At 38.4% G+C, this 27,863-nt stretch overlaps 4 protein-coding genes and 1 pseudogene across 4 annotated transcripts in view; 1 reads left to right on the top strand and 4 right to left on the bottom strand.

Moving 5' to 3' along the window:
* The first annotated feature begins 2,845 nt into the window (after positions 1-2,845).
* Positions 2,846-4,195, top strand: LOC122073954 (protein SOB FIVE-LIKE 5-like). The gene is made up of 4 exons (XM_042638688.1): positions 2,846-3,452; positions 3,590-3,667; positions 3,747-3,813; positions 3,902-4,195. Exons 1-4 carry the CDS (start codon positions 3,024-3,026, stop codon positions 3,928-3,930), a joined length of 603 nt encoding a protein of 200 aa, XP_042494622.1. The 5' UTR covers positions 2,846-3,023; the 3' UTR covers positions 3,931-4,195.
* A 4,677-nt stretch (positions 4,196-8,872) lies between these two features.
* On the bottom strand, positions 8,873-12,894 carry LOC122073687 (annotated as a pseudogene).
* Positions 12,895-16,030: 3,136 nt separating this feature from the next.
* LOC122074585 lies at positions 16,031-17,615 on the bottom strand. The gene is made up of 3 exons (XM_042639472.1): positions 17,247-17,615; positions 16,616-16,973; positions 16,031-16,501 (listed from the first exon to the last, which is right to left on the bottom strand). The coding sequence occupies exons 1-3, from the start codon at positions 17,352-17,354 to the stop codon at positions 16,371-16,373; spliced, it is 597 nt and encodes a 198-aa protein (XP_042495406.1). The 5' UTR covers positions 17,355-17,615; the 3' UTR covers positions 16,031-16,370.
* A 222-nt stretch (positions 17,616-17,837) lies between these two features.
* Positions 17,838-22,391, bottom strand: LOC122074584 (serine carboxypeptidase-like 17). The gene is made up of 14 exons (XM_042639471.1): positions 22,027-22,391; positions 21,583-21,731; positions 21,350-21,426; positions 21,018-21,140; positions 20,501-20,603; positions 19,920-19,957; positions 19,669-19,770; positions 19,435-19,521; positions 19,174-19,329; positions 18,923-18,994; positions 18,696-18,814; positions 18,454-18,567; positions 18,257-18,302; positions 17,838-18,126 (listed from the first exon to the last, which is right to left on the bottom strand). The coding sequence occupies exons 1-14, from the start codon at positions 22,173-22,175 to the stop codon at positions 18,043-18,045; spliced, it is 1,419 nt and encodes a 472-aa protein (XP_042495405.1). The 5' UTR covers positions 22,176-22,391; the 3' UTR covers positions 17,838-18,042.
* Positions 22,392-23,513: 1,122 nt separating this feature from the next.
* The window catches only part of LOC122074604 (serine carboxypeptidase-like 18), a 7,262-nt gene continuing 2,912 nt past the window's right edge, over positions 23,514-27,863 (bottom strand). The window contains exons 8-14 of the mRNA XM_042639496.1: positions 25,011-25,097; positions 24,749-24,910; positions 24,541-24,612; positions 24,320-24,438; positions 24,090-24,203; positions 23,896-23,941; positions 23,514-23,760 (exon numbers count right to left, since the gene is read on the bottom strand). Coding sequence (XP_042495430.1) covers positions 23,677-23,760; positions 23,896-23,941; positions 24,090-24,203; positions 24,320-24,438; positions 24,541-24,612; positions 24,749-24,910; positions 25,011-25,097 — 684 coding nt within the window. The 3' untranslated portion in view covers positions 23,514-23,676. The remainder of the gene's footprint in view (positions 23,761-23,895; positions 23,942-24,089; positions 24,204-24,319; positions 24,439-24,540; positions 24,613-24,748; positions 24,911-25,010; positions 25,098-27,863) is intronic.

Genomic DNA, 27,863 nt, shown 5'->3' with positions numbered 1-27,863 from the left:
TTGACTTTTTGCACACCCATATGTCAATAAAACTCCTAGACCCCATACATAAGAGGAGGAGAGATAGACTTCTCTTCAACAGACCTATTCTTATAATTCCCATAAAGACATATAAGTAAGTTCCAACTCTTTCCCATTTACACATCAATTTTTTTTTTTTTTCATTATCAATATGAGACTAAAGAGTTGTTTGAGATAAATAATATGACCTTTGGAATGGGTGGAATCATTCATTAGTATTCTAGATCAAGTTACTATCACTATTTTGTAAAAATAATATCCTTATGATAATCAATAATAACTCTTAACTGATTTCTGACACCCTTGAAACATCATCCGAACCCCTCTCTTGACCATGGGGAAGGAAAAATTCCTCTTCTTCAGAATATCATGGTGGATAATTCTCATGTGTATATATTAAAGCATCGTTCTCTTAATTTACAGTACCATCCCCTGAAAAATGCCACAATTACAAGAACACTCCCTCTATTTCACCAAATTAGACTTAGACCTTCTACCTTCAATCATTATTAAGAAATATACCCTGTATGCTGATGTCAACAATAATATTTTATTTTAAATACCAAAATACTTTTATTAAATATGAAATACCTAAAATACCCTTGTAATAGTTCCTATTTCTTTCACCCAAATCCATAGATTTGGTCCCCATTTTAAGACCCTATTCCACTGCCAATCATTCAGAGCAGAGACGATGGATGCGACTAGGCGAAACCCCTTTGTGCTTGAATCGTGAGGGTGGTTTGGGAGCAGGTAAAGATGGAGTAGCTGGCTAAGAAGCATAGGATTTGGTCCAGCATCATTGGAGCATTTGGGTCTTGGGTGGGCAAGTGAAGGGCGATCTCCGAAGGAGAGACCTGTGCCCTAGTACCGGCCTAGGCGATGATCTCCAGAAGATCGAGGTCGTGGTAGATTTCAGCACCATGGGCAGCACCGAGAAGGTAGCCTATTGCATCGCATACAAAAGAACGAATAAAACCTAATTGCACAGCTATACTTAGACAGCGAACTCAACCAATCTCATCCAACCACCGAAAACTCTTACAAGTTCCAATTAACGCTACTCTCGACAAAAAAATCTCTCTGAATTAGCGAATTGCAGCAAAATCAGGGTGAATCAGATTATGAAACCCTAGCAAATCCCCATAAAAAGCCTAGTATTTGTGCAAGAAGTGAGATCTCGTGGAAGTTCAATTGGGTTGAAAATTTGAAGGCGCAGGCATTCTCAGATCGAATGGGTGGTTGCTTTCGATGAGAGCTTCAACAGCACGACTAAGTCTTGAGAGAGAGAAGGAGAAGAAATATTCAAAGGAGGAAAAGAGAACGATCAGGGAAGAAGTCAACGGAGAAGACATCAGAGGAGCGGGGGAAGAAATTTAAAGAAATGAGAGACGGAGAGAGGTAAGTGTGTCCCAACTAATTGACAGAAACAAAATCAGCATATCCCTTCCTTGGTATCCTGTCCGGACTTCTGAGTTGATAGTTTTTATAGAATGGGAAATTTACAGCGACATCGGCATTGAAGGCAACAACGGCGTCTTCGACCTCAACGACGATGACTTGGCTGGCAAGACCGTGGGTTGCGACGAAGGAGGTGACGGGCAGAGTGGGATAAGGTGGGGATAGCCGCGGTGTGAATGAGGCAAATTAACCAGCTTACCAGAGAAGATATCTGTTATTCTAATGCGCAGTAATGAAGAACGCCGCCGACGGTGGCGCTGTGTCACTGGTTTGCGTCTCTCACCCTCCCTGAGTCTCTTTTGGTGAAGGTAAGGATAGGTAGGTGTGGAGAGGAATTCGGTTAAAATGAGTTTTAGTGAAAAGGGTATAATGGTTATTTTACCTCTTGACTTAATCGTGATTGACGATAAAAAATCTGGGTCTAATTTGGTGAAATAGAGAATGTGCTCTTATAATTATGACATTTTCTAGGGGGCGATATTGCAAATTATCCAAAAAAAAATCTTGTTAAGTACATTGCCATTGACACCACACTTCACAAGCTGTCATGAAACCATTTGGCAAAGGACAATATTTTGTCGAGACTCCAGACCAGGCTGGCTGGATTCAGACCACGTCAAACGCTATAAGTTTTTCATGATCTCTGATTCCATTTTGATGAATGAGATGGTAATTGTACGTGTTTGTTGCCCTCTGCCCTGTGGGCACTACACTGATAAAAAAACGCTCCCTACTTTCCTGTTCACGGGATTTCAAAATAATGGACCTGTGGGCTGTGACCGGTTCTGTTTAGAGTGTACACGGTGCCTCGCTGTATTTGCATGTGGAGGCGTTTATGACTCCTATCCCACCTTCCCCACTTCCCCCTTCTCTCTCGCACGCACACACACACACATACTCAAGTTCTAATTTCCCTCTCAACCAGGGTTTGAAATCTGGATGGGGATCGGATCAGTCCGGTTTGTTTCAATCTGATTTTGATGAAGATTGGCGAGATTCGATCCAGAATTGGTGGAAATCGACTAAAAAATTCCTAGACCCTAGTTTTAGTACTGGATCCATCGACCCAGACCGCCTTGGCCGATTCTGAATCGGACGGTATCAGTTTTTCACCCTGCTCTCAATTCCGTTTCCCAACTCACAGAGTACGTAACAGAGTCACAGGCCACTGCAGAGTGCAGACAACACTCCTCTACGGCTCTGCCCAAACAACGACCAATCCATCCAACTGGCAGTTTCGATGCATTCTTGGAAAGAAAACGGAAATTTTTTAAGAAAGGAAAAAATTGGTAAAAGAGGAGAGAAGATACGGACAAAATTAGTCTTAAGATTTGTATATGATTCGATTGAGTGTTTTCTTTTTCTTCCTTCACAGTCCTACGGCCCTACACTCAACTTCTACTAAAGCGAGGAACCAAAGCCAATGACTCTCATTTCAATCTCATCAAATTCTTGCTCAAAAACCAGCTGCCCCCTGGAAGAAAACCCATTACCCAACTACCCATCCGTCTAAGGCTCCTTTGGAGAAGAAGCTGCTGAGGATGAATATTGGTTGGGGTTCGGAGTGCTGTAGTGGGTGTGAGTCTGGTTGGACTATGTACTTGGACCAGTATTCTTCCCCCTCTGCTAATCCTTGTAAAGTAGGTGGTGGAGGATTTGGTCACCCACTGGGTATCTATGGTAAAGGTGACACAGGAAAAGATGCAAAAGTGGATGATGATGGTGTAGCAGAACCAGAAGAAGAAGAAGATTTGTCTATGGTCTCCGACGCATCGTCTGGACCTCCACATTTCCACGAAGACGAAGAAGACAACTACTCCTACGATGAAAATGCGTATTTTTGTTCTTCTACTGCTGCATTAGAGAAGAAGACTGGTCGAAGAGGGAAAATCCTGGAGCATCGTCACCAACGTCACCCCTCTTCGTTCCTTGATGACACTGCAAGCTCTCCCATCGTCAGCTTATCCAAGGCATGTAAATTTACAGCAGGAACACCTTAATTAACCTATCTCCTCTTCTTTTCTTTTTCTTTCTTTTCATTCCTCATAGTCCCAAAGAACCCATCTCATGTATCCATCTCCTTAATGGTGTTCATGACAATTAACAGAACAACCTCACTCTTACTGAAAATCAAGCTTCGGGGGAGAATGTTCTCTCACAAGGTTTCTCTGGAAATCATTTTAAGGTAAGCGAATTCCTTTACTTGGATCTCTACTTACTTTCCATGCTTACACATTTATTTCGATCCTATTGAGATTTTGCAGGGGAAATCTTCGTTCCAGAAACATTTTAGTTTCCTGCCGGCCGGGAAATCATCTTCATCAAAAACAAGTAATGCCATTCTGTCCTCTCTTCGGCTTTTGACCTATCCAAAATGCAACAATGCTTTAGTACTTAATCCACTCTTCGCCTCCTACAGGTTATTTGCAGGGAAGAGAGTGGGAATGATATACGATCACATCTTCAATCTCTTCTGGTAAAAATATTGCTCAATAATTAAGCTGTAACGGCGAATTAGATCTCGAAGGGATCTATTTCTATTTCCTTCTTCCTTCAAGTTTGTGTATTTCTTGCCTCCTCTCAAAGCAATAGGAAACAAGTAGAGAAAGGAAAATAAATTTCTTACTGTCATTTTAATTACAATTTCTTGTCACGACTCATGAATGGTGGTTACATATTATAAATGAGATTTGTGGGTCTTCATTATATTCAACTACTCCGGTCTCTGTCTCACTGTTTTATTACTTCTCTATCTGCTGCTCCTATTTATCAGAGAATATTTAAGAAGACAAACCGATATTTAAAGGGAAAAAGAAACAAGGAACACAAATATAAAATCCATGATAGACCATTAGCAGCAGGAGATGAAAGAACAACAAAACCCATCAGGGGAAGAACATGATACCAAAAGCAAATCCAGAATTTTTGGTTTTTTTGAATCAGATGTCCTTTTCAAGAACAGGGTGTCTCTGAAGTCAGAAGTCTTCCCACCATTGATGGGGCAGCCCCATTTGCAGAAGCGGTCATCATCAACAACGAATTGGGGCGATCATATTAGACCTAATTACTCTAATGTTGCGAAGCGTAAAATCACTAGGGAGGCACAGGAGGCCCTTCCAGCGATTAGAACAGAAAAAAAAAGAAAACAAAAATCCCTATATATATATATATTTCCGATAAATAAATCCTTGGTATTATCACTTCGATGATCCTCAATTCTAATTTTCAGAATACCCTCTTTATCATGTGAAGGATAGATTGGTCATTTTTCATTCTATGGCTTCATGATCTTTATTTATTTATTTATTTTTTCTTTTTTTCTTTTGGTGAGAGGCTTCATGATCTTTATTCGTCTGAAGTTACTGGCTCTAGTAAGAAAAAAAAAATTCCTAAAAAAACTAAACATTATTTAAAGGGTTAGTAGGAGCACCTGCTTGTATTATGTCTATCTTCCTGCTTCCCATGTCCTCCTCATATAGAACAATTGACAAATTTATTCATCAATTCCGATGAAAAGATTCAGCAGCAATAATTGGTTTTTTGGCTTAAGTGGGACCGGTTATGTATTTGTAAGGATTCATGTGACTTGGGTTTTCTAAATTTTGAATGAATGCTAAGACAATTCGTGATGGTTTACTTTTGGCTCATTGTCTCTCCCTTCAACACTTGGCTATGTGTTTTTTGTTTCTTTAATATGATGGATGAGTCTTTGGTCTGGGCGACTCAAATTATCATTGATGATATATTCTACTCTTTATACCTCAATTTTGTTTGTTATCTTCCGGTTTATTATGGGTAGTTCTAATAGGATGCTCATCTTCTTGTTTCAAAGGCATCCTCTCTTGCCATTGGTCTCTTATCTGTTACTTTCCCTCCCCCAGATGGATTTTTTTTTTTTTCGTTTCAATGTCACTGAAATTTGTGCTTCTTGACCCAAAAAAGGATACCGACAGATAATGAATATGATGGGTACTGTAGTTACCTATTCACTGCAATCAAATATATTCCAATATTAAGTTAAAAAAGAGAGCAGAATTAGAAGATGATGTCGCATAAATAATTAGAATAAGTTGACTGAAGTAGATGTATGCGTTTGGGGTGTTGTGTGAATATCGTATCTTTAAAAATTCAAAAGAAAATTTTATTGGACAATTAGAACGACTAACAATGATGTATGAAACTGAGTGTGGGGTAGTGAAGAAGTAACATATAAGTAAACTTTATTTAGTTAAAATGAGGATATTGAGATGGATGAGTCTTAAAAACTAGGGGAAAAAAAAATTATTAAAGGATAAACAAATTACAAATAATTTAGTAGTACCTCCAATACATGATTAATTTTAAGAAATCATTTGAGGTGGCATGAACATGTTCAATGATACTTTTGAATGCTTCAAAAAAAAAAAAAAAAAAATTAATTCAGATTAAATGAGTTAAAAGAGCCACGATAATTTACTTTAAAAAAAAATCGTAAGGAGAGATATATATCTTAGGACTTGTAAAAAGTATATGACTATAGATGAAAGGAAGACAGATCAATTTAATCAATCTCATCTAATTGAAATAAGGCTCACTATCATTTGTTTGAAGTAAGGCTCAAATAAGTTGAACTGAGTTGAGACTATGTAGTAAAAAAAAAAAAAAAAAAAGGGGCATTGATGGGCTCTCTCCCAATTTTTATTGGAAGGGTCTCCTAAGTCCAAAGACATGTATGGCGGGCAGGTTGGCATTCCTCCTGGCTCTTAGAACCATCCACCATATCTCAAATCTTGGAGGACACTTGGGGCCCGTTTGATAACGTTTCTATAGTTTCTGATTCAAGAAACGGTAGAAACATAAATTTCTGTTTCTAGAAACAGAAACAGAATTGAAGGTGTTTGATAAGTCATGTTTTTAGAAGTCGATAGTAACCAATGAAAAAATGGCCACAAGTCGTTTCTAGAAACGGCGAAACAAGTTGAACTTGTTTCGCCTGGGTCGTTTCTTGAATCATAAATAAGTAAAAATTTCTATTTCTATTTCTGAAAATAAGTGAAACGAAACAGTTTTATCAAACGCTTTTTACTCCGTTTCTACTGTTTCTAGAAACAGAAACGACAGAAACGTGTTTCTTGAAACTTTATCAAATGGGCCCTTGGTTTCTAGAAAGGACAGGACATTGATGTCCCTCACTGTCCAGACAAGGCTTCTTCCTCACTACATTATATTTGTTTTATTTTAACAAAAAATTAAAACACTGACTTAACACTGAGTAATATGAGTATAAGAAGATAGATTAGAGAAAAGGAAGATCAAAAGTGTGATGGCCTACGTGGGAATGATGGGCACTCAGATTTTTTCTTACTTTTAATTTCATTTGATTGCTTTTATTTATTACTTTTCCTGATGAATCATGGGCAGTCTGATAACTATAATGAGATGCGGAGAGAGAATGCCAAAAGTTAATGTTGGGATATCCGTATCTATCGACCCATTCTCCATGATCCTTCAAGCCTCAGAGATCCTGCCTAAGATCTACCTAACCTTATATAATAAGGGAAATACTGTTGGGATTTATATGGTTCTCTTATCTTGCCATATTGACAAATAAAGTGGCTATCCTAATTCCTAACCATTAGATAATTAAAGAGAACATGTCACATGTTAATTGTATATTGAATTTAATTTAATTATCTTTTTGTGTATTATGCATCCATGTAGGGGTGTCAAAAGTTAATCCATATTGGTAGAGCTGAGACCAGTCTGGTTCTACCCAAAAATAAATAAATAAATAAATAACCAATCTGACTAATAATTAAACATGTAAAGTTCAAGCACTAACTGATTTATGATTCATTTAAGGGGATCGATTATAATCCAATTAGTCAATTAGCCTGATTACTTACCAGAAGGATTGACTATTGACTTAAACTAATGTTGATATAAGATTAATTGTTTTCATTTCTAATGTCTCTTTTTGTTTTTTGGTTCCCTCGGAGACTGTCTCCTTTGAAGCTGTCAATAGGCTCTGTGGGTCTGCACAATTATCAATTATGGTTCATGTGTTTTCTTTACAGTCAATCCCTTGTCCAGTTTCCACGGAATTTTTTTTTCCCTTGTCCAGTTGAAGTATTGGTCTCTTACCAGAGGGAAAGAATAAAGAAAAATATCGGCCCTGGGAGTTTGAAATGTCTAAAACATTTTTAATAGAAAGAAATTGTATATAATTCAATGATCTGACTGCAATGTGCAATCCGTCATGTTGTTGGATAAGGTTTTAATCCCATCCATGGTCCTCCCAAAACCCTACAAAACAAAACCCTGAAATCCAATCCCCTGTAACAAAGGGGACTAGAAGGATATTTAATTAGGTTTTGTAGTCTCTTTAAATAATGTGTAAAATCTCTTTCCACTTGCTCCATCCAATGGACCACCAGTGGCACCAACACTCTTTGTGAGTCTTTGATCTTGACTTAATTTCTCTTTTCCGTCCATTTATATTTCCTTTTTCATTCTCCTTTGGTAGCATGAAGCATGTGCTTCGAAACAATGACATCGCACATGCACACGAGTGTGCGTACGGAGTACGACCACCTACTCAGATTCACCCATACTGCAATGGGACTGCAACTGCGACTTCAAAGTAGGAATTAAGAAGCTTTTAGATGCAGAGGAGATCATGTTTAGTGGGCCGTGGCAAAAGAATGGTGGATATAGTTTGGTCCATCCAGCACTGATGAGGCTCATTAAGTGGAGAACTATGAAATATATCTTGCAAGGTTCAGGACGGGCAGGGCGAGTTTCATGCTGAGAATATCTATCTACCTATGAAAAAAAACTTCCACCAGAAAGAGAAAACCCAAAATTAAATAACCCCTCCTGTCTATCCCTTTTACAACATGGGAAATGCATTAATTTTGATGCACTTTCAGCTCGAGCTCTTAGAAAGTGGTATGAAATGAATTCTCATATGACGTTTAATCCACACTTGGAGTGAACTTCACTGAAGATAAAAACCAATTAAAAGAGGAGAAAGATTAAGTATAGTCCAAGTGTGGAACAAACACATGATTCTCATACAAATACCTGATCCGGAGTCGTATTAGAGTAAGGAGGACAAGCGTTGGGAAGCGCAACAAGATTCCCAACATATTCTCCCATTGATGCCACATGAGCTCAATTGTTTTTAGTGTTCGATCCATGGAAAAATCAATGAAAGTCTCTTGACATATTTTCCCCTGGGTGCAACATGAGGTCTAGTATTTGATAAGTACAACATGGTTCCGCTGACATATTCTTTTCACGCTCATATATCACATGCAGAGCCGTGTGTATCCAGGCTTGTACGTGGGGGTGTTGTTGCTCTTATGCTCTTATTTTAAGTGCTCGATTTTAAAGATAAAAGTGGTGGTAGCAGGAAGCAGCTTATGATTAAAAAGAAATAATAACCTACTTAAATTCTCCCACCAGTTTCCCAAAGAAAAGTTGTCACTCCACAATTGCTTGCATCATTAGAAGACGATTTTTCCCCCTTTCAAACCCATCAAAGTTCATGAATGCATTGCAATGGTTTCACCTTCATCCCCCTTTTGCTGGCATTTCATTGAACATAGACTGATACTGATATTCCATCAAATATTGTGTCAACCTCTTCAAATCCAGGAAAACTGGTACACCTGGCTGTCTCTTCCATTTAAACAAGCTTCGCCTTCCACTCTAGCCAGCCAATGCTGCTCCACCGAGGAGATGCATTGCATAACTCGAGGATGCTTGTACCCCAATCTTCACCAACAAGACCTTTGCATCCAGAGACTTCTCAACATCTTCTTCTTGGCATCTGATGTCAAGGATCTTATGTATCTCATCTCCTGTGTATGGATGTGTGGAGATGATGAGCAATCGATCAAGGAGGTCAATAGGTATGCCATGAGGGGATTTGTAGTTTGTACCCCAGATTTTTGTGTTTTCTTTGTTGGTGGCAACAACCAGAATTGGTGTCCTTTTATTCTCTAATGCATGGTTCAGAAATGAGAAGCACTCCGTATCAAGCATGTGAGTCTCGTTAATGAACAGCTCCACAGGCACAATCTCAGCTCTCCTTTCCTCCCGCTCTGCTGCCTGTGTCAATCTGATCCCTCATCTCTGCATTGATTCCACCAGTATCGTCAATGAAGAGAGCAAGAAACCCCTGTTTCCTGAAAGTTTGAAATCAAGAAGAAACATACATCAATTTTCACTTCAAATAAATGATTCCTTTGCGATGATTAAAATAGTTTAACATGTCAGATGACGCACCAGAAGAATCATCATATAAAGTTCCAAAAGGTAAGCAGCAGCAGTAGTACCCAACATGATAAAATCCCATGATTGAAGAATGATCAGCTCTAAACCAAAACAATTCATCATGAAGGGGAAAGGTTCTCTAATCTGAACAGAGCACATAACTTACCTAGTCTGCCGATCTAGTTGTGCCATGTGGAAGGGTGATACTTGGTTGCCACTGTCAAATTTCAGACGCAAATTCAATCTTTTACCCTCTCATATATGTCCATGCATCCTCTTGGTAACCCATGACTTGGTATTTCAGAACATTTTGATACTGTATTTTGCCACATGGCAAATTCCATTTATGCTGAAACTTGGCATGTGAGCAAGAGACTTTGGGGTCTATTTATCCACCAATTCAGCTTCATCTGACCAACCACAAAGTGGTAAATGAGTGCAGACCAGGTGGGATTATGATCTGCACAGACCAGTAAGCCCTTACCCATGAAGGTTAAAAGATGTCCACAGATGGTTAATTGACTGTTTTCTCTTTCATTGAGAACTTACAGTTAGTAGTGGAAACTTTTTGACAGATCATTCCGGCTGATTGTCTGACCTGGTTTGGGAACCAAAAAAGAAAAAAAAATCTGAACCTTAGCCCCAACTCTTGCCAGCTCATCTGCAAAGATTTTACTATACCTTAAGGGGTAATTAGACTAACCTCAACCCATAGCGTTTTCCTTAACAAGAGCATATAGCTGAGAAAATCATGTACTGTAAGGCATCTAACCTTAGATATGACGCTACTACAACATACAACCTCATTTCATCTCCTTTACCCACCTCATATCTCACATAATACAACAACTTAGAAAGAACTCTGTAAATGCCCCTCCAACTTCCAAGCCATACTAGGGCGACTCTAATTGTAGACCCAGAATCCCATCTATCTTCACATACTATAGCCTGTTTAATAATGAAGCAATGTCATGTACAATGGCGTGTGTTATCAGGGAGGAATCCTAGATTCTATTTGTCTCTTATGGGCAGAAAAGGATGCCACGAGCTATAGGCTACTTTATAAGTGAGGAATTCTAGATTCAAATTTGTATCTGTTTGGGAAAAGAGAATGGGAACTCGATGGAACTTAATAAGCTGTGCCTGCTTGGTTTTTATCTACCTATCTGCACTTTTTGCATTAGATGAACTTAACAATAATTGTTCTTATTGAGAATACCTTACACGGACAGAGACATTGTTATTGAGAATATCTTCAAAGCATTCCAGTGATGCAAAGCAAGTGTAGGTGTTTGAAATGACGAAGAACAGAGTACAAATGGAGCACATTGATAAATTACTCTTTTTAAATGGTACCAGATATATATTTTTTGGTAATAATAAAATCTTGATAGACAATTAATAAAACAATAAGAAATAATAATTATTGGTATAGATACAATTGCCGAAACACTTAAAATGGATTGTTTGTTTTAACAATGTTATCGTCATAATAAGATAGTTTGGACAAAGTAATCAAGGGAGTAAATACTGTAGCAAAGGATGAAAGGAGGAGCTGAGTGAGGCTACCTGCTATTGATGACATCAATCTCATGAAGCCTGACTGAGTGCACAATCACCTTCCTCTACTGCAACTCCTCGTCAGGGAACTGCACTAACTTAGTCTGTTGGACCAATGACATCGTAATCCCTGGACCTAGCAAATGATCTGCCAAGCTTTGTGATTTTTTTTTTTTGGGTGATAATGAGATAAATTCAAATTGACGATGATTACATCACCAATGGGTGGCTCACCTGATCAAATGAAATGGTGGAAAGAGTTGACATTGTCATTTTTCATACAAAATAGCTTCTGAATCCTGAATTATTAGTAAACATACACTTCATTACCAAAGTACTAAACATCACCTTCAGCTTAGCCTGAGGGCCTTGTATTATCATGGAAAATTCCGAGAAAAGAAAAGAAAAAAGAGGAAATCATTCTTGGAACTAGAAAGGTGGCCTGCTTCTGGATAGTTTAATCCCACGGATAGATATACAGGAATTAAGATCTTATTTGTTAGCCTCAAGCCAGCTGAGGATCCCTTTCTCAGCTTCAGAGAGCTGCTCATTGGTCTTCCCTCTTGCAGACCCTTCAAGGAATTCAAAATAATCCTTGTAGTTGCGCTTAAAATAACCATCCAGCCTCTAGAGTTTTTGGGAGAGGAAAAAAAGAAAAGGAATTAGTCAACAGTAATATATAGTGGTACTAATGATACTAGGTACTAGTCCTTATGATGATGATGATGATGAAGATGATTATAATTCCATATACTCACGAAACTGATAATTTGGTTTGATGAGCTCAGAAGAGTGGATGTAAATTACAAATTTAACATAAGTTAAAAAACTTCACTAGTTTCTGGACTCTGGTTGGAAGATTTAGTTCTCCATCATGGAAGAGTAATGTGGTGAATCCAACTATTGAATATCTAGGGAATGGCCTAGAGTGGTAATGTTTCAAATCTCTTTGTCTAAAATTCTATCATATACCCTTCCGTAGTCTGGAGCACCCTCATTGTGGTCGTGTAACTAGAAATGTGATCTATCTACCCACAAATTTTCAGGCCGATCAAACTTGTCACAGGGCAAAACTAGGTTTTTATGCATAAAGGGAAATTTCTTGCTTAAGAAACAACAATTCTGTAGTGTGTTGCCTTACCTCTTTGTCATTTTTGGCCTTGTTCACCTCTGATTTCTTCAGATATTCTGACGAATTTCAAAATTCAAAAGAGGATAATCAGTGAGAGAGCGTTATGACCCATTTTAATGGGATTCATCATATATTAAAAAAGCATAATATGGATAAATGAAGAGGAATGGTAACTGAGAGTACCAACTTTGAAGAAGTTCGGTCCTGGAGTCATTCTCCTGGAGTTGAGAAGTCGTAGCAGTAGCCGTTAACGATGAAGATGGCGCAAATAGCACAACAGATGATAGGAGGAGCCCTCGCCGTCCCCTTGCTGTCGGCGTCATCGTCGTCGTCGCTGCTGTGACCGAGTCGGACTCGAGTCTTGTTGTCCCTTTGCTTCCTTGCCCTCCTACATTTCCATAAACACGTAGACGTACAAGTACAGAGGACAAACTGGCCTCACTTACAGTAACAAACATTCCGCCCTACTCAACCAATTGAACTTCCTCAACTAGAGGTTTATCGCACTGGATCACCCTCCTATTTTGGTTTTCAAATCCTATCCTGCACTTATCGCAGTCTCCTCTCTCTCTCTCTCCCCCTCTGTCACACAAAGACGGATCGAAGCACCACGACCACAAGTTTCGCGTCATGCCGATGATGGAAGATGATGAGGTAGAAACGGGAGCCCACTCACCACTGGGAACTCTGGAGGGACCATTCCCACATAATAGAGCTATCCATGAATTTTGTGATGTCACAGAAAACTTCACCATGTTCCTAAAGGTGAAATTTAAAATTCAAAAAAAAAAAAAAAAAAAAAAATCTTCTTCTGTGACATCAAATACCATCAGAATTTATTACAGAAAAAATTACTTAATTATCCACTTTTGGTTTTCCTTTACAAAATTACCCAACTTATGTTTCAGTTATCAAAATCACACAAAATCATGTTTAGATTTACCAAGCTACCCAAAACAGTGGCCTCCCTCACCACATCGTTTTTTTTTGACATTTTTATCTCTCTTCTTCGTCTCCTCTCCTCTCCCATTCACCACTTGCAAGTTTTTCGCCTTCCCTATGCTCCCTCGCAATGTTCTCCACCGCTGTTAAAAGAAAAAAAATCCTCCTCCACCATCGACAACACCATCCCTATCGATTCCACCACCAGCACTTAAAAAGCTTGGTGTGCGATTTCATGAGAGCCTTGCCCAAATCTGCCATTAACCCATCTGATGCTACTGCTGTTGAAAGTGAGAACCATCAAAATTCATCTACCCACTCATGGTCCCATCCCACTAGCAGCTGCACCAAGTTGCTGTTGTTGCTATTGGATCTGATTCATCCATGACATCAAAGTTAATCTCTGCATATTGCTGGATTTGGAAATCTAAAAGGGAAACCAGATTCTACTATTGCAATTGCAGTTTTGTTTGTTGTTAGTGTTTCTGCTAGTAATCTAGGGGCACATTATCTGCTCGTTATGATGGGGTTAATAAGGATTGAACGGCAACAGCTGCAACAACATAACCACCTTGGGTAAATGGAAGCTTAGGTGATGAAATTCGTGAGATTTCCATCGGAGGAGAGAAGTAAAGGAAATGCCACCTCAGCTCAATAGATCTTGAGAAGAGGTGGCTAAGCTGGAGTCCGTTGCTAATCCTTTGTTTGCTCAAGTAAAGTGTGAGCTAGGTGGCATTTCCTTTAAGAAGTTCAATGGTGTAGGGAGATTTGGGTTCAATGGGTTATGAGGAATCGAATTAATTACATTCCCGAATCTCCGTTCCCGCTTCCTATCTCAGTTTCTGTAAGAGTTGTTGTTCTTGAGCTTTCTTCTCCCTGTCCACAGTGTGATTGCGTCCACTTGCACAACCAACCACGACCATTGGCATGCATTGAAGTTAATGCAACGAGAAAATAGGGTTATACATTTGATTTTTTTTTTTTCCTAAAGGAAGATCAATGGCATGTCAGGTACTTGAGGCGAAAGCTACAAAGGTGCACCATGGATGGCTATGGAGGATGAGGTGAGGAGCAGGTGAGAACAGGGGAGAGATGCTCATGTGGGCAATGGAAGAGGGAAGAAGGAAGAAGTGAGGGGTAAAAATGTCAAAAGAATCATATATGGTGACGTAGGGCACTGTTTTGGGTAGTTTGGTAAACCCAAACCTGATTTTGTGTGATTTAGTTAACTGAAACATAGGTTGGGTATTTTTGTAAAAGGAAACTCAAAAGTGCTTAATCATGTAATTTTTCCATTTATTAAACCAAGAAAATTGTACAATTTTTTGTATTTTTTTTTTTCTTTTCTTCCCTTGAGTCTTGATTACCAAACACAAACTGCCTAATAGGAAGCATTGCTAAGACTGATTCCCTTTGAGTTGGGACATACCGCACATATGATCTTTGTTTTTTGGTACAACACTGCACATATGATCACCTGATCATTGAGGAATCTACACCTGTCTCATATTCTCATGTCCTACCACTATCATTACAATGGTGAGGATGGTATATAAAGAAACAAAAGGGACAAGTGTTGAATCCTTAGTTATACAATTAGCCAATTAGGTGATCATAGGTAGCGCGAACCCAAATTCATCCTCCTAAAAATGATTTTGAGCTGGATTCCCTTTGGGCCTGGGAGAAAGATATGTTCACAAAGAGTTGGTGGACTACATATTAGGAAGGATTGTGCATGTTTTGAGGGTGGTGTTCGTCCTCCCTACCAGGACTTTAGTAATCGGTATCAGATATTGTATCGGTCTTAGTCAATATTGACCTTGATCAGCCTGCATGTCTGGATTTATCATTATCTGTCTAGACATAACTGGGCGTAATAAGGCAGTTGGATCTTTCACATTCATACGAAGAAGATGAAACAGTAAACAGTAAAAAAGCCAAGAATAAAAAAGAACGTAGGAAAGAGGGAAGCCATGGCCCACTGCGCTACTGCCTGAACGTGAGGTGAGGGTAAGGGAGAGGCCAGGACGTTATTACTTTCAACTTCGATTTAGTAAGATGGTTTTGGACTTGTGAGAGAGATGATGCATCCAAGAAGAGTATTCATTAGCTCAGGTTTCATGAAATTTTATCTTCCCAGCAAACCATGTTCCCACTGCGGGAAGCAGAGGTGTGGCTCCATCGCTAAGACTCTTTCAGAGATCCCACAACAACCCAATCCCTTCACAGATACGCAGCTATTCGATCTGAAACCTCTGATGTGGTTCAAGTGTTGGTCTAATGCTGATTAAGTGGGAGACTGGGAGTTCAATATATTGGATTACTTGTCAAATACATTTTGCCCACGAGGTGTTCGATGAAATGGCTGAACAATCTAAAATTTAGAATGGCGTGATCCTAACTAACCCAATGTCTTTCTTCAGTAACATGTTCAACTAGTCTCTAACAATCTGCTTCTAACCCATGTGAGATCACGCATACGATCGCTCATGGCATTCACCCCATCCACACCGATGTCTTGGACCTAGGTCTGGACTGGAACTCATGATTTTAACCAGTAAAACAGAAAGAAAAGGCTATGGGGAAATCATCTGTAATCCTTACGGGAATCATCGATGGAGGCACTTCCATGGCAGTCCGTTTACTGGAATGTAGAGAAACAACCCTCTCCTCTTTATTTTTTTTCGCTGAAAACACTCTGGCCTCTTTAGATATGGAAATTTCACCCAAAAAAAAAAATAAAATTCTTTAGATATGAAAAACTAGTCAAGCCACCCTATGCATAAATCAAGAAGTAAAAAATAAATGGAGGTACAGAGGCAGATAGACACGCATACTTCCAGAACCAATTTGCAGGCTGGAAGCTGATCTTGTTCCTTCCACCCAATTTATAATTTATCACAGGAGAAAGTGAGGCCATTTGCATCTTGCATAACGAATCCAGCTTTCAGGACACGACATGTCTCAATAGTGTCCAGGAAACTCAGTGCAACTATTGGGCAGGCGACATGTCTGGAACAGGAATCTCCATCTCCTTAATAGTGCAATTCTTGGTGCTCCGGCTAAGCTTTTTAGCCAATCTTCTTTGCTTCAATCTCTTTTTCTGCACGTTAAGGGGATCTCCTGCACAATGGAATAAGCACGTAGCAAGGATTTAACACCGACAGATTGATTTCAATGCTACCCAAAGCAATGACGAAGAATAGAGAAGCGAGGCATGAAGAAACGAATGGATACCTCGATAGTCTCTGTTTCCAGCACCAATTCCCTCTGCAGCATTAGCATTATGGATGACAGTTTCTGGTAGAGGTGGAGGAGTAATGGGAGATTCATCTAGGGCATTATCGACGCCATGGGGGGTTTCTTCCATTGAAGGCAACATAGGCCCAATAATACTGCGGCGGCGGCTGGAAGCAGCTTGCTTGAGTTTCATCCTCCGAAGTCGTTTCCTTTTAGACCTGGTGAGGTTCCGAAGCGTGCGTTCGCTAGCAGATTCACTCGAGGAGTTTTCATCCTCTTCCGCTCCCTCTTCCTCTGGAAAATCACACACATCATGAGGCACGGCGCTTGTCAATGCTGGGTTGAGAACCGCTTGCTGTGTCGTGAATCATGAAACATATTACACAATCAAGATTGTCAATTAATTCGATTACAGCTATTACAGATATTCGCATCCACGCAGATAAACACAAACAAGAAAGGGGCAGGATGGATGGATGCCATCCGCAGATCTCTCTCCCGGGGTATTTGGGGGGATCTTCCGAAAGATCTGGTTTTTGTGCACTGTGTTTTGTTACTTTTTCACTTTTTTGATAAAACCCTAGAAGTGGTGAAGTATTTAAGTCGTTAGTAGAGAGAGAGTCCTTACTTCTTCTGCTGCTGCTTCTTCTTCTTCTTGACGTTGGGATTGGTTTGCGCGTGGAGGGTAAAAAATGTTTAGGAAAGCTTGGTACGACTTGCGTCGTTTATCTTCCATCTCTCTTTCCCCAATTCAATCCTCGTCCATCTCAGGTGTTAAAATGCTTCTGGAGCAAATGAGCAATCAAGCTTGGTAGGTTTTCTCTAAAGAGTTTTATATGTTCCCCCTATCATAGGATCAGGGGTAGACCATTCTTGTGAGAAGGAGTGTTGATCCAATTCGGGTGACTTATTCTAAGACTTAAGGGTAGACCTCCGCCTCTTCTTAGATGATAGCAACAAGGAAGACAAGAAAGATTTGAGGGAGGAAAAGAAGGAAGAAAAGAATAAATAGCCTATAAATACTAAAATAAATAAATTCAAAGACTTGAGAAGATTCGGGACCGTTTTGGTTCATCTCATTAATGGAGTTATTAAGTCTCCTCAATTTTCATTTTGATTGTTTAAAATTCGAGGTGGAATTGGCCCTGCAAGTTGAAAATTATATGATATCCACATTAAAAATTGTAAAACTAGGTAGAACAGAGTCAAGTGCTTTTGACATTAGAACAACAATTTACATTGATCAAACACATGCATTTTATTTGTGATGGGTTCCAATATAACGAGAATGAAGTATTCTAAGACATTACATGTACAAAGTACAATAGACTTCAAGTGAAAGCACAACGATCTATGATCACCAACATTTTTTGACTTAGCAAAGTTGTGCAGTAGATTTGGAGCTCTGTAACCTATTATGGAAGCTATAGAGGTTGTTTAGAAATCCATCGCTTGAACATAGCAAAGCACTCCTTAGGCTTGTACTCTGGAGCTGTATGCCCTCCTCCCTGCAATTAATAAACAAGTACTATATGAGCCTAGCTTTTGGCACTCTCAAATTATTATCCTTCATTCCTCGGCTTCTTTAAAGCAAACATTGAATATAACAACACCACTGAACTAAAGGACTTATCTTACCTTTACTGTGGCGAATGTCATGTGGTTGGCATAAGTCCTGGTATATCTAATGCACAAAAAAAAAAAAAAAAGGGAATCATAGAATTGATATATTATTACTCCTGATCAGGGGCATCCACGCATTCAGATTAATCACAAAGTTCAAACATAGAATCATCAAAATATGAACAATACTTAATGCAAGTCTTAAGACCCACCCGCCTATTTGGCCTTCAACGATCCATGACCTCCATTCATTAATGATTGAGTAGTTGAGAGATTTAATCCATGCTTCCGTGGCCAAGAATGGTACTAACATGTCATGATCACCACTTCATGTTATAAATCAAGGGTACATTAGTGCAGTACTTAATTGGATATTACAATGATAAATAAATACATGATACAGTACTAATGCATATAGGAGGAGTTAAGGCAGAGTATTGAAGATCGATCTCACCTGTATATTAAAGACGGATAACCTTTTTCACTGAGATATAGATGATATTGGATGCTACTATGGATTTCATATGAATAAGGTAGCATATTGCGGCACCTTTGCCATTTATCAATAGTTCCCTGTGATCATTCATCATTGAACATCATCACAAAACCTTGTGGACCCATTCCTAATTACTGTTATTATAGTATTATGCTAATAGTAGTGCAGCAATATTCTCATCATACCTGCCGGATGTGGAGAGCCTTACGAACACTATCGTCGTTCGCCCAAAACGGTGCTAAATAATAAGCATAGGTCTATGATATGATGATAGGACAATCATTTAATAAACAAATTAAAGTTAAATTAAATTAGGCATAGCTAGATAAAAATGTGAAATAATGTGTGTGCTTATGAACTATCAAATATGAATAAACTAATAGGGAAGCAGCAGACAATTAAGATCAATGGAAATTAAATTAAGAAATAGACTTACCCTGCAGCCAAGAGCAGGAATAGGGGGTTGTGGATCATCAGTATAATTCTGCCTAATAAGAGATCTTCTTCTATCTCCGACTACTTCTTGGGGTTTTGGGGATGCAAAAGGACACAATGGCTCCAAAATTTGTGCAGAGTTTATACCTAAAATACACTGCGCGCAATCGCAAACTCGTCAATTACTTGCGTCGTCCTATACATGTTTCCATGAAAATGATAGATAGAAATCAAGGCCTGATTGACTAAAACTCCCGCCCACCTGATCGTATGACTGTATATCCTTCAAACACTGTACATTGCTGGGATCTATTTGTATATAGTTCTCTCCACAACTTCGCTTCAATGACTGAAAACCATAATTAATTAAAGGAATAAAGATTTCTCTCATCACCATGTTGCTCTATAATCACCGACAAATTATTTAACCAAAATGCAAGTGAGGGAAGGACTTTTGTGAGGAGGAATATATATATATATATATATATTCACTCACCTCATAAAGTTCATTTGATATAAGACCCATCCCATGAGCAAATGGCACTAATTTGTTGCTGTCAAAAACTGGATCTGTTACAGGGTTGCCCAGTATATATCCCTGGAAAAAAAAAAAAAAAAGTTTCCAAATGATGACCCATTAATTAATGACCCTAATCCATCTATAGTGATGTCAACTGTCTATAATCTAGCTATGAAAACACACACACACACAGCATATAATAGTATTATGCAAAGTAAGGAACTTACTTTAAGATTGATAAACAGTTCACTACCAGCTTCATTGCCTGCCAGTGACACCATAAAAACTTAAGGATCAAAATGCAGTACTGTGGCTCAAGGATTAGCAATAATCCATGGTTTAGACTTGGCGAACTCCCATCAAATCCAAAAATCTGTCTCACTATTGATGCTATGGGAGTTGTTCGAGTACTGAATTTAAGGATCAAAATGCCCTCGCATCATAACTTTTCAAATTTTCTCATAATAACTATGTAGTTGTTTTTGAAGTTTGAAGACATATTAGTAAGGACCGAGTGAATATTGAAGTAGCAATCTTCTTCTTCTTCTTCTCCAATTTTCGTTAAAAAGAAATAAAAAGGAGAAGAGGAAGCAGAGAATAAGAGTGGGATGAGAATTGAAATTCTGGCAGGAATTTTTTTAATTGAAAATTAATCTATGACGGTGGTATATGGATATGGGTGTTGATCCCCCATTAGTGAGTTGAGCACACATTGAGCAACAGCTACGTACCAGAAATCATGGCCATATATGCATATATAAATTCATGAGGAGGAGATAAATATATATATATATATATATATAACTACCATCAGATATTTCTTTAGCAACAAGCGGCACGATCTTGCCAGAATATGAATCTCCAGCAACATAGAAGTGATTCTCGAGAAACTCTGGGTGGTCAATCATCCACTGCAAAAGGAAAAATTTGCGTAAATTTTCTGTCTGAAAGCAATCTTGAGTCACAAATACATGGGGGTGTGCAATGATCACCGTGCTTCTCCTAGGGACGTTCCCTTGTGTGTATGAAACAGAACCGTCCTTAGACAGAAAACTTTGGCCCACATTATAATTAAATACCAAAAAAACCATAATCATTAATTATCCAACTGGTATTAATACAGAAATTTTATGAATAGACCCCTGCTCCCTACTGAAAATAGAAGGCACACTATAGGAGGCTGAGACTACTCCACGGCTTAGGGAGTCATAATATTTCACAAATGGATCGAGTTGCCAAAATACACATCCATTCATTTGCTCAGCTAAGCATGGGTAAGAGAGCAAGATACTATAGATTTCACCTTAATTATACTTACGACGCACCTTAGTAAGGAATTGGTAAAGGTCTTTAGATGCTTTGAAGTCGCCTGTCTGATATCCTTGGGAGCTTGTGGAGTAAGAAAATCCAGTCCCAACTGGCGAGTCTACAAAGATTATGCTCGCCATCTGATAAGTATATATCATCATTAATATATATATAAGAGTTAAAACACCTCATAATTGACTCATACCCTCCCTAATCCCTCCTTAACTCTTCTTCAATTCTCTGTCATTTTTTTCTTTCACCAAAAAAATAAATAAATAAACAAACATATGAGATACGTACGGTCTACGGTCCTGATCATCAGTTCCTGCGTGGGATATGTATATATTACCTGGGTCCATGACTGTATATTCACAACGAGATTGGGTAGACTGCCGTTGTACTCCTTTACCACAAAATGAAGTGGGCCTACAACAACGTCGTCCCATTCTCAGTATCTATATATTTCGAGAACCCAAGCTACCAAACAATGAAGATTATAAATATTTCGAGAGAAGAAATACTTACTAATTAATTAATTAATTAACTAATTAGTAGTTATGTATATAGAAGTTAGAACCAAACCAATCTCATATAAAAGGCCAGATAAAGCGGAGCAACCAGGGCCGCCCGTGAGCCAAAGCAGAAGAGGGTCTTCCTCTGGATTCTCCGACGACGACTTTATAAAGTAGTAAAACAGCTGCACATACTCCGACTCCCCTACCCCCACGTACCTGAAATTTTTTATTTTCATTAACAACATTTAATACTATCTATTTTCTTTTAAGTTAAATTATATATCATTTTAAATATTAAGCCCATCCATCCATCCATCAGATGCTAATCCAATCACACAACCATATATACGTGTCTGCACACATGATACAGCTACAAGTTATTGAATTAATTAATACAAATACGTGCAAAAGGACTATAAGTCTATAACCGACTAATATTTAAGGTCATCAGCTCAGAAAAAGAAAAATTATAACACAAAAACTCCACCAAAATGATACCATATTATCATACCCAGTTTCCATTTCAAAGGGTAGAGGGCCCTGAAACCCAGGAAGGTATCTAACAGTTGCTGAGTATGAGATTGGCAGCAAAGAGGACCACGATTGTATCCGTATAAGTAACATGATATAGAAACAAACCAACAACTTCTCTGCTCTCATTCTTTTCTTCTCGCTCCTCACTCTCCCTTTGCCACACCCACTGATCAGGAGAGACTGTTTTGAGATCCACCCACGGAGTGATGGGATACTGATGTAAGTCAAAATGTTAATTATTCACTGCAGAGTGCAAGCAAGCACTGGAGAAGAATAAGGAGGAGAGAGTAAAGAAATCATTTCTTCTGTGTGAGTGTGAATGAGAGTGAGAGCGTGTGTTTGTTTATATGTAAATGTAAACGTTTTAAATATGGAATATATATATATATATATATATATATTTCCTGTAATCGGGGCAGCAGGAAATTTTAAAAGTGGTATTTTTTAAACCATAGTGGAATGAAATATTCCATTTCAACGCATACAATTACAGACCTCGGGGGTTGAAGGAAATCTTTTTTCCCATTATTAATAGTAGCTCCACACCACAGAAACACGATCACAAAATGGATGAACCAAGATGTCCAATCCAAGTCAACTACTGGCCTGCACCTAACCCAATTTCAACTACTAGTCTCAACTAACCCATGTGATCCGGTCGAGATTTAAGACCACCCTTGTAGTATATGGCCATTTGGACGTTGATATAAATCCACCCACCTCCAAGGATCGACCCTCAACCTCGCATCATATTTTGCCTGTTCGTTGAGCCTCGAACCATATGATTTTGGAACGGACACCCACATTTGGATTGGTCGAATCAGCCTAAATCGGCCAAAGGGAATGAGAAAGCATTCACTCCCCAATTCCTAGCTTGGCACTATGTTTGGAGTCTCTGGACTGGAACCCGTATGGTTTTAGGCTGTGGAGCTACCTAGCTATCATTGAGCTTCTAGATATGTACTGGGTCGAACCAGTATCGGGTCTATGTGAGCTGAGACGAAAATCAATTTGACCCCAACCTGAAGAGTTTTCAATTTCACCAGCTAGCCAACATATATAATAGTAGATGGTTTAATTTCCTGTTTTGGTTGGAAATTTTCAACCTGTAGTTGAATCTCTTTTATTATCAGAACGAACTTGCATGTTACAGAAGAATTAAGGCACCCGCGGATAACACCAAACCGAAATAGCTACCATAGTCCTAGGACTCCAAAAATATACCAAATGGGCCTGAATACGCACCTACATTCCCCGTGCCTGGAATAGGATTCCCAATTGAGTTGCCAAACAATGTTTAGTTTTAGCCAATTCGGTGGGGAGAGAGGGATGGTTGGGCACCTACAGAGGCAATTCAGTTTTAGCCAATGCAGATTTTACGTTTTGTTTGCAGCATGAGAGCTGATTACCCCAAAAATCCCAAAGGAATCAAAGAAAGAAACACTTGGGTATAACAATAATTTACATTAATGATCCAACACATTTTATTTGGGATGGTTTTCAAAATAAGGAGAATGACGTGTTCTAAGACATTACATTAATGGCATACAACAACAGAGTTGTAGTAAAAGTCCCTTCATCGCAAAGCTGCGTAGTAGATTTGGAGCTCTGTAACCTAATGTGGAAGTTACAGAGGTTCTTCAGAAATCCACCGCTTGAGCATAGCAAAGCATTCCTTTGGCTTGTACTGTGGAGCTGTGTGCCCTCCTCCCTACAATAGATAAATAGTACTGAGCGTAGCTTTTGTCACTCTCAAATTATTTTCGTTTCATTCCTGCTTCTTTTATATCTATATATATATATATATAAATAACACAATCCCACCAAACAAAAGAACTTATCTTGCCTTTACAGTGGTGAATGTCATGTGGTTGGAGTAAGTCCTGGTATATCTAATACACCAAAACCAAGGAATCACAAAATTGACATATTAATTAGTACTCCTGATCTAGGGCAGACATGCATTTAGAATAGGGAAACAAAATTCAAACACATAATCATCAAAATAGGAACACTACTTAATGCAAGTCTAAGACCCACCCGCCTATTTGACCATTGACGATCCATGATCTCCATTCATCAATGATAGAGTAGTTGAGAGATTTTATCCATGCTTCCGTACCCAAAAATGGCACTATCATGTCATGATCATCACTTCATTTTAAAATCAAGAGTACATTAGTGCAATACTTAATTGGATATTAAAATAAAATTAGATACATGTGCACTAATTCATACACAAAGGAGGAGGAGTTAGAGGAACTGATCACCTGTATATTAAAGATCGATAAACTCTTTTACTGAGATATAGATGATATTGAATGTTGTTTTGGATTTCATATGAGTAAGGTAGGCTATGGTGACACCTTTGCCATTTCCCGATCGATCCCTGCTGTGTTCATCATCACAAACTCTTGTGGATCGAACCATTCCTTACTGTTACTATAGTAATATGCTAATTAATATTTCAGCGATATTCTCAAAAACGTACCTTGTGAATGTGGAGAGCATTCCGGACACTGTAGTCATTCGCCCAGAACTGTGCTAAATAATAAGCATAGGTCTAAGAAATGATGGGAAAAAAATTAGAAAATAAATGTCAGTTATCCATGTAAGAAGTGGATTAAGTGTGCGCCTATGAAATATGAATATATAGACCAAGTAGAACCAATAAGTAAAGAAGAAGGAAATAGGCTTACCCTGCAGCCAACTTCAGGAATAGGGGGTTGTGGATCATGGAGGAACTGATCACTATAACTCTGCCTAAGAGATCTTCTATCTCCAACTACCTCTTTAGGTATTGGAGAAGCAAAAGTACAAAATGGCTCCAAAATGTGTGCTTGGTTTAAACCTGAAATGCACTGCAATTGCAAACCCGTCAAATAGCATGGTCCTACGTTCCCGTGAAAATGATACATTTTATTGATAGAATTAAGTTGTGAGTGAATCAGTCCTGCCCACCTTATAGAAAGACTGCATATCCTCCCAACACAGTACATTGGTGGGATCTATTTGTACATAGTTCTCTCCACAACTTCTCTTCACTGACTAAAATTAAAACCATGAAGGAATAAAGATTTTTGTCATGTTTGTTGCTATTAATTTGTCTCAGATTACTTTGATTAATTACTAAACAAGTACTAAACGCAAGCGAGGAAAGGGGCTTGTGAGGAATTCATCAGTAACCTCATAAAGTTCAACTGATATAAGACCCATCCCATGAGCATATCAAGAACTGGATCTGCTACAGGGTTGCCAAGAAAATATCCTTGGAAAAAGTTTTATTTAATGGCCCTAATTCATAGATATTAATTAACCGTGTATCATTTAATTATATGTAATATATGAACACACACATGCATGTATTCTAAATATATAATATTATGCAATACTTACCTTAATATTGATGAACAGTTCACTACCAGCTTCATTGCCTGTCAGTGAGACCATAAATAACAATTTATTGACATAAATAAACACAACATTTGAATGAATGATGTATTATCTATAATCGATTTGCAATAGAGTTGATGACCTCTATTGTAGCAGTTCTTACTTCTAACCTCTATTGTAGAGTGAGATCGAGGGGAGCAGGAGCGATAATCTAGTATAGAGTTAGTTACCAAGCCCAAGCTGCTTCTTGGCCATAATCATTATACGAATGAATCACCAAATTAAAAATCGATCCCTGCTCCCTACTGAAAATATAATTAAGCTCCAAGGCGGAGAAAGCAGGAAGAGGAATAGGGATCGATCATTTCACATATATGGATCGATTTGCCAAATGCCCATCTATCCATCAGCCCAGCTGCATGGTACAAAAAAAATAGTATAAACAGACGATCCAAAGGGTTACACCTTATACGCACCTTAGTAAGGAATTGGTAGAGGTGTTGAGATGATTTGAAGTCACCTGTCTTATATCCTTGGGAGCTTCTGGAGTAAGAGAATCCAGTCCCAACTGGCGAATCTACGAAGATTATGCTCGCCACCTGATATATACATATATGTATATCATCATTTATAAGAGTTGAAAAATCTCAGGAGCACCCGAGGTATCAATAAAGTTTATCAAAGTCCATCATTGATCTCGTTTGGCCTGTTTGGATGCAATCCGCTGAATTAATCCGACTTGAAGGAGTATTAAAATGTTATGCTGATAAATAAAAGAGAAACAAGAGAAAGGGGGATTTTTTAATTAAGATTTTGGGATTCTTGAGAGATCTCCATTGTAATCTTTTCTCCGATATATAATGAATTTTCTTCTTCGTCTGAAATATTACACATCATCTTAGTATATGAACTTCATTAAATCTTTGTGTCATCTTATGTAAAATTGTTCGATTTCTTCATTTTATTTGGTCTCTATCCGAATAAGAATAACTATTGTTAAGGATTGGAAACGCTCCTGATCAGTTCCTATGTGGCATGTGTATTATACTTGGGTCCGTGAGTGTGGATTCCAGAGGAGATTTGGTAGGCTTCCGTTGTACTCCTCTACCATGAAATTAAGTGGGCCTACAACAACAACAACTATAATATCCCATCATCAATTAGATCAGGATTTCACTAACTAAAACATAGGGTAAATCAAACCACTAAACAATGGAGATCCAGAGATATAAGAGAGATGAAATACTACCTGAGGAGTGAGAAAGGGAAAGAAAAAAAATATATATATATATATATATATAAATATATGTATTAATAACCCTATCTAATAAATGTATGTATAGAACTTGGAACGAACCAATCTCATAGATAAGGCCAGATAAACCGGAACAACCAGGGCCGCCCGTAAGCCAAAGCAAAAGAGGGTCTTTCTCTGGATTCTTCGACGACGATGACGACTTTACAAAGTAGTAAAACAACTGCACATCCTCCGACTCTCCAACACCGACGTACCTGAAATTTTTTATTTTCATTAACACCATTTAATTAATATAATATTTGTTAAGTTAATTACTACTTTAAATCTTAAACTGTCCATCCATCCATCCATTAGGAGCTTATCCAATCACACAACCATGACTATCTGTTATTAGATTAATATACATACAAATACGCGCACGAGGAAGATAACCAAGTTGTTAAGTCAGCTCAGAAAAGGAAACCAAAAAAAAATAATAATAATAATAAAACCCAAAATCTATAACATAAAAACACAAACAAAATATATACTATACCCGGTTTCCATTTCAAAGGGAAGAGGGCCCTGAAACCCGGGAAGATATCTGACAGTTGCAGAGTATGAGATCGGCAGCAAAGACGACAACAACTGTAGTTGTATAAGGCACATCATAATATTGAAACATAACAACAACTTTTCTGCTCCAGATCCCATTCTTAATTTTCTTCTACCTTCTCACTTCTTCCTTTCCCACAACCAGAGAGAAGAGTGTTTTGAGATCGACCCAGGAACTGGGGTTTACCCGGACTGATGTAAGTTATATTGTCATTTGTACACTGCAGAGTGCAAGCAACTAGAGAACAATAGGGAGAAAGTATAAGGATTCTCTCTCTCTCTCTCTGTCTCTCTTTCTCTGAATGCTTTGAATGTTATAAATGTGCATGTGCATGTGCATGTGTATGGTATGGTGAGTTATATTAGTTATGCAGAGCATCGTAAAGAGCACTAACAATATAGTATTCATCTTTGCTTGTCTTGATGTAATGACAATTGTTATCTACCCCAGGGACGAACCTGACGTTCTTCTCTCTCACGGTCTTTCCCAAGTTTTCACGACCCTAATCCACATTTTTTTTTTTTTTATTATTATTATTTACGAAGTTCCAATGCATCAACAAATAGAG

Source organism: Macadamia integrifolia, chromosome 3 (genome assembly GCF_013358625.1).
Source record: "Macadamia integrifolia cultivar HAES 741 chromosome 3, SCU_Mint_v3, whole genome shotgun sequence".
Lineage (NCBI taxonomy): Eukaryota > Viridiplantae > Streptophyta > Magnoliopsida > Proteales > Proteaceae > Macadamia > Macadamia integrifolia.
This window is presented reverse-complemented; position numbering and strand designations above follow the sequence as displayed.